This window comes from Dermacentor silvarum, chromosome 2 (genome assembly GCF_013339745.2).
Source record: "Dermacentor silvarum isolate Dsil-2018 chromosome 2, BIME_Dsil_1.4, whole genome shotgun sequence".
Taxonomy (NCBI): Eukaryota; Metazoa; Arthropoda; class Arachnida; order Ixodida; family Ixodidae; genus Dermacentor; species Dermacentor silvarum.
Genome location: NC_051155.1, coordinates 95,939,224 through 95,952,954, shown reverse-complemented (window position 1 = coordinate 95,952,954; position 13,731 = coordinate 95,939,224). Strand labels below are relative to the sequence as shown.

The 13,731-nt window shown below is 47.7% G+C and overlaps 1 protein-coding gene across 1 annotated transcript in view; it reads left to right on the top strand.

Moving 5' to 3' along the window:
• The window catches only part of LOC119440235 (mucin-7-like), a 4,799-nt gene extending 3,994 nt beyond the window's left edge, over nucleotides 1-805 (top strand). Inside the window, exon 2 of the mRNA XM_049662826.1 lies at nucleotides 743-805. Coding sequence (XP_049518783.1) covers nucleotides 743-805 — 63 coding nt within the window. The remainder of the gene's footprint in view (nucleotides 1-742) is intronic.
• The last annotated feature ends 12,926 nt before the right edge of the window (nucleotides 806-13,731 follow it).

Here is a 13,731-nt window from a genome sequence, read left to right as displayed (position 1 = left end):
AAGGAGGTCCCCGCTCGCCATTTTGGTAACCTTATAACCAGGGCCAAGGGCTTCAGTCAGGCCTTTTGCGACTAGAAAAGGTGATACGGTTCTAGCTGGTTTTTCTGTTTTTTTCGCTGTGAACAACTTGGAAACGGGGAAAGATTTCTCTCGGTTTGAATAGGCTCATTAGTTCTTCGGTGCGTCCCCTCTTGTGAGGGTGACGATCAAGTAAACGGGGAAATGCAGGCGTTCCCATATTATTTTCGTTTATTTCGGCGGCAATGGCGGCCACCCACCACGGAGCCCAACTAGGGGACGCTGCAGCACTGTGTAAGGCTGCAGACGCCAGCCGTGCATTGCTGCTATAACCCAATATAAAATACCCAAGAGAGGGCACATACACAGGGTTAACCCAAGCCACCTATGAAAATGTAGAAGTAACAGAAGAGAGGAGATGATAGGATAGTAAAAGAAAGGAGACAGGAAAGCAAAAGTTTGGAGAGGGGGATAGGAAAAGGCGACCACCGATTTCCCCCGGGTGGGTCAGTCCGGGGGTGCCGTCTACGTGAAGCCGAGGCCAAAGGGGTGTGTTGCCTCTGCCGAGGGGCCTTAAAGGTCCAAACACTCAGCGTCGGCTCAACCCCCAGGATCCCCTTTTCCCCGGACACGGCTAAGCCGCGCACGGTTAGACGCGGGAGGGTCCAACCCTCGTGTGCTCGGGTACGTGGTGACGCAACTCACCAAACGCCTGCTTGCGCAGACGCCCCTGCGGGAGTCTGAGATACCAAGAGGCGGAGTGGAAGAGTCTCTGCTTCATTACTAACCTTCATGTTTGAAGCTGCCCGAAGAACTCCCATCGCCAAGCGAAGTCCCTTTCTATATACTGCCCCGAAGCGCTCGAATAGACTTGGTGATGGTTATATATGAGCGGCAACTCATAGAGAATGGGGCTTGTTCAGTGCGGCGTTCAGTGTAAGCATGGACATTAGACTGTTTCCCCAACGTACACCTGTCAAGCGATGCAGTGCATTGTCTATCTGCACTGATGCCCCCCAGGGGCGTCTGCGTAAGCAGGCGTTTGGTGTGTTTCGACACCACGTACCCGAGCACATGAGGGTTGGACCATCCCGCGTGTAGTCGTGCGCGGCTTAGCCGTGTCCGGAGAAAAGGGTATCCTGGGGGTTGAGCCGATGCCGGGTGTTTGGACCTTTACGGCCCCTCGGCGGAGGCAACACACCTCTTTGGCCTCTGCTTCACGCAGACGGCACCCCCGGACTGACCCACCCGGGGAAAACCGGTGGTCGCCTTTTCCTGTCCCCCTCTCCAACCTTTTGCTTTCCTATCTCCTTTCTTTTACTCTCCTATCATCTCTTCTCTTCCGTCAATTCCTAATTTTCACAGGCGGCTTGGGTTAACCTTGTGTATGTGCCCTCTCTTGGATATCTTATATTGGGTTATAGCAGCAATGCACGGCTGGCGCCTGCAGCCTTACACGTTAAGTGCTGCAGCGTCCCCAAGTTGATCTCCGTGGTGGGTGGCCGCCATTGCCGCCAAAATAAACCAAACCAGTATGGGAACGCCTGCATTTCCCCGTTTACTTGATCGTCACCCTCGCAAGAGGGGACGCACCGAAGAACTATTAAGCTTACTCAAACCTAGAGAAATTTTCCCCCGTTACCAAGGTGTTCACAGTGAGAAGACCGAAAAACCAGCAAACCGTATCCCCTTATCTAGTCGCAAAAGGCTTGACTGACGCACTTGGCCCAGGTTACAAAGTCACCAAAATGGCGAGTGGGGACCTCCTGCTTGAGATCCGTGATAAAGAGCAGCACAATAAACTCAACAAGTTTGTACCATTTGGAGACATTCCTGTTACCGTTTCACCTCACCGTTCTATGCATACAGCACGCGGAGTTGTGTCTGATGCAGATCTCATTGACTTGTCCGAAACCGAACTATTGCAGGGCTGGAAAGAGCAATATGTAACCAACGTACAGCGTATCATTATCCGATGAAACAATAAAGAAATTCCTACAAAACATCTTATTCTGACATTTGCCACTTGCGATCTGCCACAAACAATAGAAACCGGATACACAAAGATAGCTGTCAGACCATACATACCTAATCCAAGACGATGTTTCCAATGTCAAAGATTTGGCCACGGCTCGCAGAGCTGCCGTGGTAGACTCACATGCGCGAAATGTGGAGTCCAAGGTCACGCCTCAGATAACTGCGAAGCGACACCTCACTGTGTAAACTGTGATGGTGAACATCCAGCTTATTCCAGATCCTGTCCTAACTGGAAAAAAGAAATTATCACTCTCAAAGTGCGCGAGAACATCTCTTTCAAAGAAGCGCGTAAAAGGTGCTCACCATTCCACAGCACAACGTATGCCGATGCGACGCGTCAGGGGGCAGCGTCGCACTGGCCTCCGCTACTTGTCCGGCCCGCGCACAGCGAGCGGTCGGCTGTGGCGCCCCCCGCCCCGGTGGTGGCAGCAGTCCAATCTGCTCCACCCACCCAGCCACAGAGACCCGCTACCCCAGGTACGTCGGGTCTCAAGACCAAGCCTCATCAGGCGAGGTCCGAAAAACGAACAAGCAGCCCGCACGTGCGGGCATCCAGTGCCTCCCAGGAGGCGATGGAAATAACACCGGTACCTCTGGTGCCGAAGAACCAGCGTGGCTCTGTCCTCCCGAGCGCGCCAAAACAAACAAAAAACCCATAACAGGGCCGGACGACGGTCTTGTTACCTAAGACACTACACACCTGAACACACAACACTCCTCTCTTCAATAAGATGGCGGTACAAATTATTCATTTGAATGCCCGTGGAATTCTAAACAACTTAGACATCATGGAAATAATACAAGAATTTAGTCCTAGGCTGTTCTGTGTTCAGGAAACACACTTAAAAACATCAAATACAAATTTCCTAACACACTATACAGTATTTCGCAGAGATCGCGATGATGGCCAGACCGCGTCTGGCGGCGTGGCCATTATAGCTCAGAGGTCAGTTGCTTGCCGACACCTCCACCTTCAAACAAATCTAGAGGCAGTAGCAGTTGGGGCAATACTGTTTGACAGGTTGGTGACAGTCTGTTCACTTTACATACCACCCGAACATCGTTTGCAGATTACGGAACTTGAAACACTTGTCAATCAGCTCCCTGAGCCATTCATTTAACAGGTGACCTGAACGCCCATAATATGCTGTGGGGCGGCTCGCGATGCGATGCTAGAGGGCGTAAAGTAGAAGACTTCCTTTTATGTTCTGGTGCGGTTCTGCTGAATAAAAAAGAACCCACCTTTTATAGCGCCACACATAAGTCATACTCATCAATAGACCTAACCATAGTCTCTCCGACACTAATGCCATACCTTGACTGGAAGGTCATAAAAAACCCTTACGGAAGTGACCACTTCCCTATTGTTTGAAATCTAACAAAACAAGCTGGCTGCCCTCCACAGGTTCCTCTATGGAAAACCGACTCGTCGAACTGGGAACTGTTTAAAAAGATTACGTACTTACAGTGGGATGCTTTAGTTTCTTTTAATATAAACGATGCTGTGGCATATTTTACAGGTTTTATAATTGACGCTGCTGAAAAATGCATAAAACAAACTATCGGACTTGCTAATAAGCGTCGTATACCTTGGTGGAACAACGAATGTAAAGAGGCAAGGAAAATACAAAATAAAGCTTGGCGCCTGCTTCGCGACTCTCCAACTGCGGAGAATCTCATTAATTTCAAGCAGGCAAAATCACAGGGCAGGAGAACACGTCGGCGTGCTAAGCGGGATAGTTGGGAAAAATATATATGTAGTATCAATTCTTATAAGGACGAGGGTAAGGTGTGGAACACGGTTAACAAATTAAAAGGCCGGGAAAGACAACCACTTCCCCTAGTAAACCCTCAAGGTGACAGTATGAAAGATCAGGCCGATTTCCTGGGTGAGCATTTTCAAAGTAATTGTAGTACATCCCACTATGAGCAAACTTTCTTAAAGTTCAAGGAAGATGCAGAAAGGGAGCGCCTCAAACGAAAGTGCGCAACAGAAGTAGCTTACAACCGTCCGTTTAGTCTCGCTGAACTCAAGGCTTCCCTCGTTCTTGCACCAACTCAGCACCAGGTGGTGACCGCATATTATATGAAATGATCAAGAACATGCACCTAGAAACATTAAATACACTTCTGTCTCTTTACAATACCATGTGGATATCTGGACATATTCCATCCTCATGGAAAGAAGCCATTATCATCCCAATTTATAAACAAGGCCCCTGCCTTAGCCAGCAGCTATAGGCCAATAGCACTAACAAGCTGTATGTTCAAGTTATACGAAAAAATGGTTAACCGGCGTCTAATCTATTATGTGGAAAGCAACCGTCTACTTGACCCCTTCCAATGTGGTTTCAGGGAAGGCAGGTCAACAATAGACCACTCGTTCGCATTGAGGGAAACATTAGAGACGCTTATATGCACAAACAATTCTTTCTATCTGTATTTCTCGACTTCGAGAAAGCCTATGACACAACATGGCGATTCGGAATCCTCCGAGACATATCTGCGAATGGTGTACACGGCAACAAGTTAAACATGATAGAAAGCTACTTGTCTAACCGCACGTTCCGAGTTAGAGTTGGGAATGCCCTGTCAAGAAGTTTCACTCAAGAGACTGGTGTGCCACAAGGGGGCGTGCTTAGTTGCACCCTCTTCATTGTGAAAATGAATTCCCTTCACAAAGTCATTCCATTATCTATGTTTTATTCAATATATGTCGATGATGCGCAGATCGGATTTAAGTCTTGTAACCTTGCAATATGCGAGCGTCAGGTTCAGCTCGGACTGAGCAAAGTGTCAAAATGGGCAAATGAAATTGGTTGTAGGCTAAACCCTCTCAAAAGCTCCTGTATACTTTTCTCTACAAAGAGAGACCTAATACAAGATCCAGATATTATGCTGCATGGACAACACATACCAATCAACACTGAACACAAATTTTTGGGCATTATACTCGACAGAAAACTAACCTTCATTCCTCATGTCAAGTATCTCAAAGCTAAGTGCCTGAAAACAATGAACGTACTGAAAATACTGTCACACACAACATGGGGTAGCGACAGAAAATGCCTCATGAACCTCTACAGAAGCCTTGTAGGATCGCGGTTAGACTACGGCGCAGTAGTGTATCACTCTGCTACCCCCAGTGCTCTCAAGATGCTGGACCCTGTGCATCATCTTGGTATCCGCCTCGCCACCGGCTCTTTCAGGACAAGCCCTATTCAAAGCCCTATTCAAATGCTCTATGTCGAATCGAACGAATGGTCCCTTGATCTACAACGATCATATTCTACTTTTAACTACTTTCTGAAAGTAGATACTGATAAAGACCATCCTTGTTATCCTACCATCAACGATATGACCTCTGCAACACTTTTTCATAACAAGCCTGCAGCGAGAGCCATTCTCGCTCCGGGTGAGGAGGCTGAGCGAAGATATGGACGTTCCGCTTTTTGAAAATCGCTTAATGGGTCCTGCTAAGCCGTTACCGCCGTGGTTGTGGCACATCATCGACTGTGACACGTCATTTGTGGAGGTAACAAAGCACGCTCCAGAGGCCCACATTCGTATGCATTTTCTAGAGTTACAATATAAGTACTCGTGCCCAGAATACTACACAGATGCATCTAAATCGCATGCCGGCGTGTCTTATGCAGCCGTCGGCCCATCCTATTCGGAGTCAGATGTTCTTCACCATCATGCAAGCATTTTTACAGCAGAGGCGTATGCACTATGGTGCGCTGCGAAACACATCAAGCAGTTAAAACTACATAAGGCGGTCATATATACAGACTCGTTAAGCGTTGTTAAAACATTGATGTCACGCTGGAAACATAGAAATCCAGTAATTGCAGATCTTTTCTCTCTCCTATGTTTTATTTGTGCCTCTAGCTGGCCAATATGTAACGGTATGGTGGGTGCCTGGACACAGAGGTATTGAAGGTTACGTGCTAGCAGACCGAATGGCCACTTCCTTAGATACAAAATCTTGCAACACATCCATAGCTGTTCCAGTTATAGACCTAAAGCCATATTTGCGGAGCAAACTGAGAACCTACTGGCAGCATAAGTGGGACGCTGAAATCCTTATTAAGCTCCACATGGTTAAGCCACATTTAGGGTATTGGCCATCACGGACCAACTCAAGACGAAGTGATGTCCTATTCTGTGGTCTGAGAATAGGGCACATTTATGGTACCCATAGCTTTTTGTTGACTGGAGGTGAACATCCATTGTGTGGTAGATGTGGGGAAATACTCAGTGTTCAGCATGTCCTCCTGGAATGCCGTGAAACACAAGCCGAGAGAAAAAGACACTTCCCCTTAGCGTACAAGCAGTGTATACCACTTCACCTAGCACTGTTTCTAGGCAGAGAACCGCTATTTGACATGAAGTCTGTTTTATCCTTCTTAAATGATGTTCGTACGCTCAATGTATTCTGCCCAAGAAATTCTTAGCACGGCCGCCTGCAAGAGGCCGCTGTTGCGATCTCAACCCTTGTTTATAGCACATGCCTCCAGCCCCTTGTACTCAAGGCACCTGGTGAGGCCGTTGTGCTACTCGTTGTCAAGCATCACCTTTTCATTTTTAAGTACACGCTATCACAACCCTGTTCCACATATCATACTCATAGCATACGCCACTTCAGTCACTATCATTATTTTATTGCCTATATGTTTTACGCCATTTACAGCGACAAATTTTAGGCCCCTTTAGAGCCATGTCACATCTACCATGAGAAATTCATTGCCCGCGTCATAACGGCTCATCGATTACATTACCACTTGTGGCGCTCTTTGGCCATACCTGGCCCTTGCGCCATAAAACACCACACATCATTATCTGCACTGATGCAGCCAGAACACTTTCAACCACGCGGGGCCACAGTATCTTGCTGACTATGGTGACGCCCAGGGAACGAACGCAAGTTGCGCGACGAAGTAGATGGCCTCTGATATCCAGTGTCGGACGCGTTCACTTCCGCGTCACTCGAGTAACTATTTTCCCCTACGCATAGTGCAAGTCCTTGCATATTATAGTTGGACTTCACCTTTCACTTCTGCCATTTTCTTATATCTTGTTTAACTGCATTGTACTCGAATTTACTAGCGTAATTATCTATCGGAAGTTTCAAGAACGTTATCGATGCTTCTTTCCGTTGCCTGTTTTCACCGACGCTTATGTTATCTGATTGTGTGACCGACGCGAATTGTCTAGAACTTTCTGGAAGACACGCGGGCATCAGGGATTAATCTAGAACCTTCGATGACTCAGGTATAAAAGCCGACGCGTTTCGCCGCTGATCAGATTTTCGACGACCGCCGACTGTGTTCGCCGCTATCGTTCTGCTTTGAGTGTAGCTTGCTTTTGTGGGCACAGGTTCGCCCAATAAACAACCAGTTTCGTCATACACAGTTTTACGACTGTTTACTTCAGCGTCACTACTACGTGACATCTGGTGGAGGTGCTAGTTCGTTCATGCACCGAACGCCCCCGCAAAGCCGCGATCCAAGCCAGAAGCCAGAGGACAACGCCAACGTCGCCAAGGACCAGCGAGCTAGCCGTAGGCAGCAAGGACTTCTGCCGGAGTACGGACTTCTTCCCGAAAAGGCCACAGCAATCAAGGCCAAGTCAACGACAAGAATGGCAGCACCAGCGTCCCCCATCCTGCTGCAACAACCTAGGGAGCCACCGACCTTTCCTGGAACATCGGCTGAAGACGCTGAAACCTGGCTGGAGACATATGAGAGGACCGCGACGTTCAACAAATGGAGCGACGACGACAAGCTGCGCCGTGTTTATTTTTCATTGGATGACGCTGCTCGGACCTGGTTGGAGAACAGAGAGCTCGGCGCAAGAGCGTCACTACTACGTGACAATAAAATATAGTGTTTATATTTTCAAAGAGCACTAGTGCCACCTCTATTTAGTCTTTAACAAATTAAAGATTAAACTTTATACACTTGTCTTTCTAGCTTGCTTCCACCTCTCAAGCATTAAAATAGAGTTCTAGAAATGTAGATAACTGTGTTTCAACCTTTCTAAAGTGCCCGGCAGAAATTTCGATTAATCGATGAAAAACCCTGCATCGAAAGCGATTAATCGAATAAAGACTAAAATGATGAACGATTAATCGTGAATCGAATAAAAAAATTTATCAACCATCCCTACGGGATGCATCGTCGACTGGCGTTTTTTCAGCAAGGACATGACTACAACGAGCCACGTTTTCGTCCGGCGTGAAGGCATCCGACCATCCCTTACGCCTCCCTACGACTATGGTGGCTAGAAAGGTTAGGTGGCGCGAACGGGAGGGGAGCGCCGCTCCTTCGTTTCATGCCTCTCGTAGGTGGCGCTGCTCTCCTTACCTCGATGCGTGCTACTCGCGCTTGGTCAAGCTCGCTTCAATTGCGGCGCTGTCGCACTAACAAAATTATTTTATTCGCTTAGAGTATTCGAACCTGATCGGTAAAATAATCAAGTCAAGGGTGACGCAGACAGCAAGTCCGCTCTCCGAGACCGCGAAAGCGGATGATCATTGCCTCTAAGCTTGAGCGGCAACTGCGTCGATTCCGAGCTTTGCTTGTCGTGGTAGTAAATTCAGTTATACGACGAAGTTCACGTCTGAATCCATGTTATCTTTCCGTTTCCCGATGCACACAATGGTCGCAGTTATATAGCTAATGTGTGTTTTTCTATTCTTGACAGAGGTGAAACTTATCCAGATGGGTCACAAGAAAATGTTTCTCTTTTACAGTATATAAACATAGCACGTAAAACTTTGTTAGCTTAACCGATGTTGTATTTACTGATGCATTCTTTTGATATTGCTGAATATTTTTCCATTGTGACCCCCTGTATTTTAACCTCCCTACGATAATGCCGTAGAGGTGATGTAGGTACACCGAATAAATAATAAATAAATAGAGGAGAAAGAAATTGCAGTTTCCTTGACAGAAAAGTCCCAAGCAAAAAACAAACTTTTTTATTGCACTTGAGGACAAGCATGTGCTAAGAGAAAACAGAAATAATACAGTGTGGAGATAATTACTGAAATGTACATTTTGTAGCTGTTAGATTGAAAACCATTTTTGGGCAAACTGCTCAGTGAAACAATAAATTAAAGCACACGTCTCAGTTTCAACAGTTTCATCCTTTGTTTCCTTTCTCCTCGCAGCGAATTCCGCGTCTTCAAGTAGAAGTGTAGTCTACTTAGAACATAGAACTTAATCACTTTGTTTGTCACAGATATACTGTGCTCATGACAGCCAACAAGCTGTAACTTGGTAAGTTGCAGGAAGGACACCAAGTCCAAAAGGCTCTCTCTTCGGAGTTCGTGCACGCTAAAACAGTGAGTGAATGTGTTTTCAAGCGACGTCACAAGGGCGTTTAGGTTTGGCGATGGAAACAGAAGACCGCCTCTGTCAACTGCACTGGTAAGACAGGCTGTGTCTGGAGCAGTTCCGTCCTTGAGAGCGAGGAGTTGTCTGCAGCACTCTTCACATTTTGTTCCAGCGATGCATTTTTTCGCCACATAGCCAGCGATGTAATATATGAGCCTTGAATCACTCGCCTGAGTGATGAGAGATGTGTGCTCGATGCCACACTCTTTGAGCACCTCATTTGCCTCACTGAGGTCCCCCACATCGAGAAGCTGGTCAATCCTGTTCTGAGACTTTGCCTTCTTCACATCTTCAGTCCCGATGAGGCTGTTCAGAAGTCCAGTGGCGACATTTCCATGACTTGGTGACTTTGCCAGGTTTTGGAAGGTCAGGCAGTTCACCGAAATTAAGAACTGTGTAGGGGTGGGATGGTCGTTGCACCCCGACATCTGCCTCACAATCCCAAAGAGTCTTTCAATAGGGTCCTGGCTCAGCCTGGACGTCATCAGATATCGATAGCCGAGTTTTGTTGTGACATAGGAGAGAAGAGCCAGTGTGCTTGAAAGTGTGACGCGAAGTCCTTCGCTTGTGCTCTGACTGAGGTAGCCTTGCGACTGCGACCCTGCAATTCTCTCCCAAGAGTTCAAATAGGCCAAAAAGTCTTTGATGCATTTTTCATGGGCTTTGCCTGGCCTTAGTGCATCAGAGCTACACCTTGAGGTCATTGCAACAACTAGTGCTCTCATTCTGTCTACAAAGGCAACAGTAGCAGTTGCATTTCCACACTGCCTCTCAATTTCATCTTTGTACAAGAAGAGGCCTCGTAGGGCCTCATCACTGAATAGGCGGAATGCAAAAGCCACCCTCATTTTTTCGAATCCATTTGGACGGACAACTGATTTGTTCACATGTGGCATCGCTTTCAGGGTTGTGTCGTGCCTCTCATCACATTTACGGGCACAGTCCAAGTGATCAACACAAGCACGTCCTTCAGGAAGTTTTAAGCCAGCTTGCACAAACCTGTTCCTCACGCACTTTACAAGGTGCGGAAGGTCCGACAAAAAATAGAGAAAGCGTTCTGGGTCAGTGGGGTGCTTTCTTCTGCAAAATATTTTGTCCTGTCTTCCACATATTCCAAATGAACGCCACATACTTCTGTTCCAAGACGCTCCGTCGCAAGTGACAAAATCAATGTGCAGTCCTGCATTCTCGCTCATAATTACCGCCTCCAGAATTATCTGGCAGAGGGTATCTGATTTGACATTGCTATGAGAAGCAAACACACCAAGGATTTGATGCCAGCTCCCCGAGAAAGGTTGGAACATGACAACTAGGCCATGATCACATGTGAGTTTCTTCTGGTTGTCTGGGGTCAGCTTTCCAAGATCAACGAAGCCTTCAATGTTGCCATCAGGTGCAAGCCTTATATGCTCCGATAGTTTCATCTCATCGATGAGAAGACCACCATGACGCTGAAAAGGCTCCATTGATCTTGTTTTTTCTGCAACAGCAGCAAACACTTGCTCACTTAAACCAAATCCACTCTTGTAGCACTTCCGATAGCTACGCAAACAAGTACGAGAAGGTAGAGTCATTATCTTGTTTTTCCTGATGTGCTCATAAAGACGAGGGCTTTTCATGCACATTATAGCACACTCAAGCACCCACTCGCTCTCGAACCTCATTCCTTTTGTGCTTCGTCGCTTTGAAGCAGTGAGGCATGCCAAGATCTGTTGCTGCTGCTTGATGGGCATGCCTTTAATCTTCTCTTTAAACACGGAGGAATCAATCTGCGAATTCTCACGTTTGAGAGTTTGGATTTGGGACTTTGCCTTCAGAACACAAAGCTTTGACCTTTTCAGTTTCGCTGTCTTTAGTTTCATCTTGTACGAAGGCCTTTTGACCGAGCCTTTGGTAGTTCTCTTTTTGTAGGTGCTTGATTGAGAAGCAGTTTTCTCAAATACTTGCATTGTGGGCAAGGTTTACCTGCTGTCTGACTAATTCCTGGACAGGATGCGCTGAAACACTTGCCACCACAAGTCTTCGTCCTCCGTTTTGCACTTGTTTTGAACTCGCCCTCTTCACCAAAGCTTTTGCATGGAATCATAGCATCGACTTGACGCAGTATGTCTTCAACCATCGCAGCGTTTGTCACTGTGACGTTTTTCACCTCTGTGGCTTGTACAAACACTGCAGCATGAATGCTGTGATCTTCTTGAGTACACAAAACCACCTTTTCAAAAACAAGATTCTGTCTGTTTACACCACACACGCTAAAAGCTACGATGTTTTGAGCACCAGCGATCTGATGCCTTGCCCAGTAACAGCTTGGCAACTCGCATTTCAAAAGGTCAATCAACGGCACGATGTAGTAGTCAGGGGGGGTGTCGTCATTTTGTTCCCCTTGACATTCACTCCTTTCGTCGTTCGGAGACACACTGCCGTCAAGCCGGGTGGTCTTAGAGGGCAAGCCGGAGGTTGAATTCTTCGATTTCCTTTTCCGTGGCGCTTTCTTCGAGAGATACGACGGCACATTAGGATATATGGTAGGAACAGCATCAGCCGACAATACAGGGCGATCACGCGGGATCTTCACTGTCTCTCCATTAATGACGTGCGTGAAATCACGTATGATGTACTGATCGTCGAAGTGCAGTTCACAAAGCACTGACCGCGCGTCGAGAGGCTTATCCGCACGAGGCACTGCTCGACTCCAGGCTTTGTAGCGTTCTGGATCCTTTGGCACTGCGAACAAGGACACACGCCGACCATGCTTCCTCGACGACACATATCCTGACGTGCAGCCAGGTGCGAAGCAGTGAGTTTGCGCCGCCTTCTTCACTTTCACACCACAGTCCATTTGTGAAGCAAAAAACTGGTAACACAGAAAAAAGCGCGCACTTGTATATCAGCGAAGGCGCCACGCGAGGAAACTTGCACGAACAAAACGGAAAACACAAGAACCCGAGCTTGGACGAAGCAGAACGCAGTACAGCTGAAGCGGCATCCACAGGCAAACAAGCGCGAACATGCCGGCGTGGGCCTGTCAGGACGCATCGTTGAGCCGACAGCAGCGCCACAGCGGCCACCAGTGGCGGCGGCATGAACCGAAGGCGCGCTTTCTCGCAGCGGCGGAATGGGCGCTCGCGCCACCTAACCTTTCTAGCCACCATACTACGACGAGCTCGAATAGGTTACTTGCAAAATCCACATCCAGATGGCGGTCGCCTCCTCGGCAGTGTAATTTCAGCGCAGCAGGAGCAGCGTGCCAAAGAGATAAGTTTTGTTATTTTATATTTCGCTTTTTGGTTTGTTTAGGAGGGTTAGCTTAGCCAAGCAATCTTTATAAAAATTTTCATGCTTTTTCAATTTCTTGGCCTTCTCGCTTAGATAAAAGTACGTAAAGAATAATTGTTTTTTTTTGCCCCATCTACGCCTTGTTAGTACGGGATGATGGTTGGTACTAGGGGGAACCCACGCGTGCGTTGTTCTGAGTGCGAGCGTTCTTACGCGCTGGAAGAAACGCGGTTTAAGTCAGCACGCGAAGCGAATGGTGCAGATTTTATCTGTAGGATGTGTGTGCTAGGGTCGCGGCTAGACCGCCTAGTGCAAGACAAGGATGCTAGGATGACAAGGAGCTAAGCGGGTTGGAAAGCTAGAAAAGGAACTTAAAATCGAGCAGAAGCAGAGGAAGGAGGCAGAAGAAAAGCTAGCTAACGCAGAAATCCAGCTGAGGGCCACCATTCTTCAAAGCAATGATGAGCGCATCGAGGCGAGCCCCGCGAACGGAGCTTAAAGTCCCTATATAAGAAAAGTACCGCCATCTACTCTTTCCTCCGCCGCCTCCTCTCCTAAAGCGCTTGCTTTTTTCTATGCTTTTTGCTTGCGAAAGCCAAGTCGACCGTGGCGCACCTAGAAAGTCCACGTTGAAGCTTTCAGGCCGGGCGCGCGCCGCCGCCGGCGACTGCGGCTGCGCAGAGGACTTTCAACATGGCTCTGAGGCGGAAAAAAAAAAAGAAAATATATAGAAGTGAAAAGCGCGCGCTATCATCGTCCAATCGGAGATACAGGAGAGAGAGAAGCGGCATTTATCAAAGGATGGCGGTACTTTTCTTATATAGGGACTTTAACGGAGCTGGCTCCGATGCCAGTGCAGCGACAGCCGAACCCGCCACGCCGGGAAGCAGTGGCGGAAACGTCGGTGATGGTCACGAAGGGGATACCACTGACGGGGCCGCCGAAGAAAACAAAGCCAAGAGCAAGGATAAGAAAGGAGGGGAGGGCATTGTGTCCT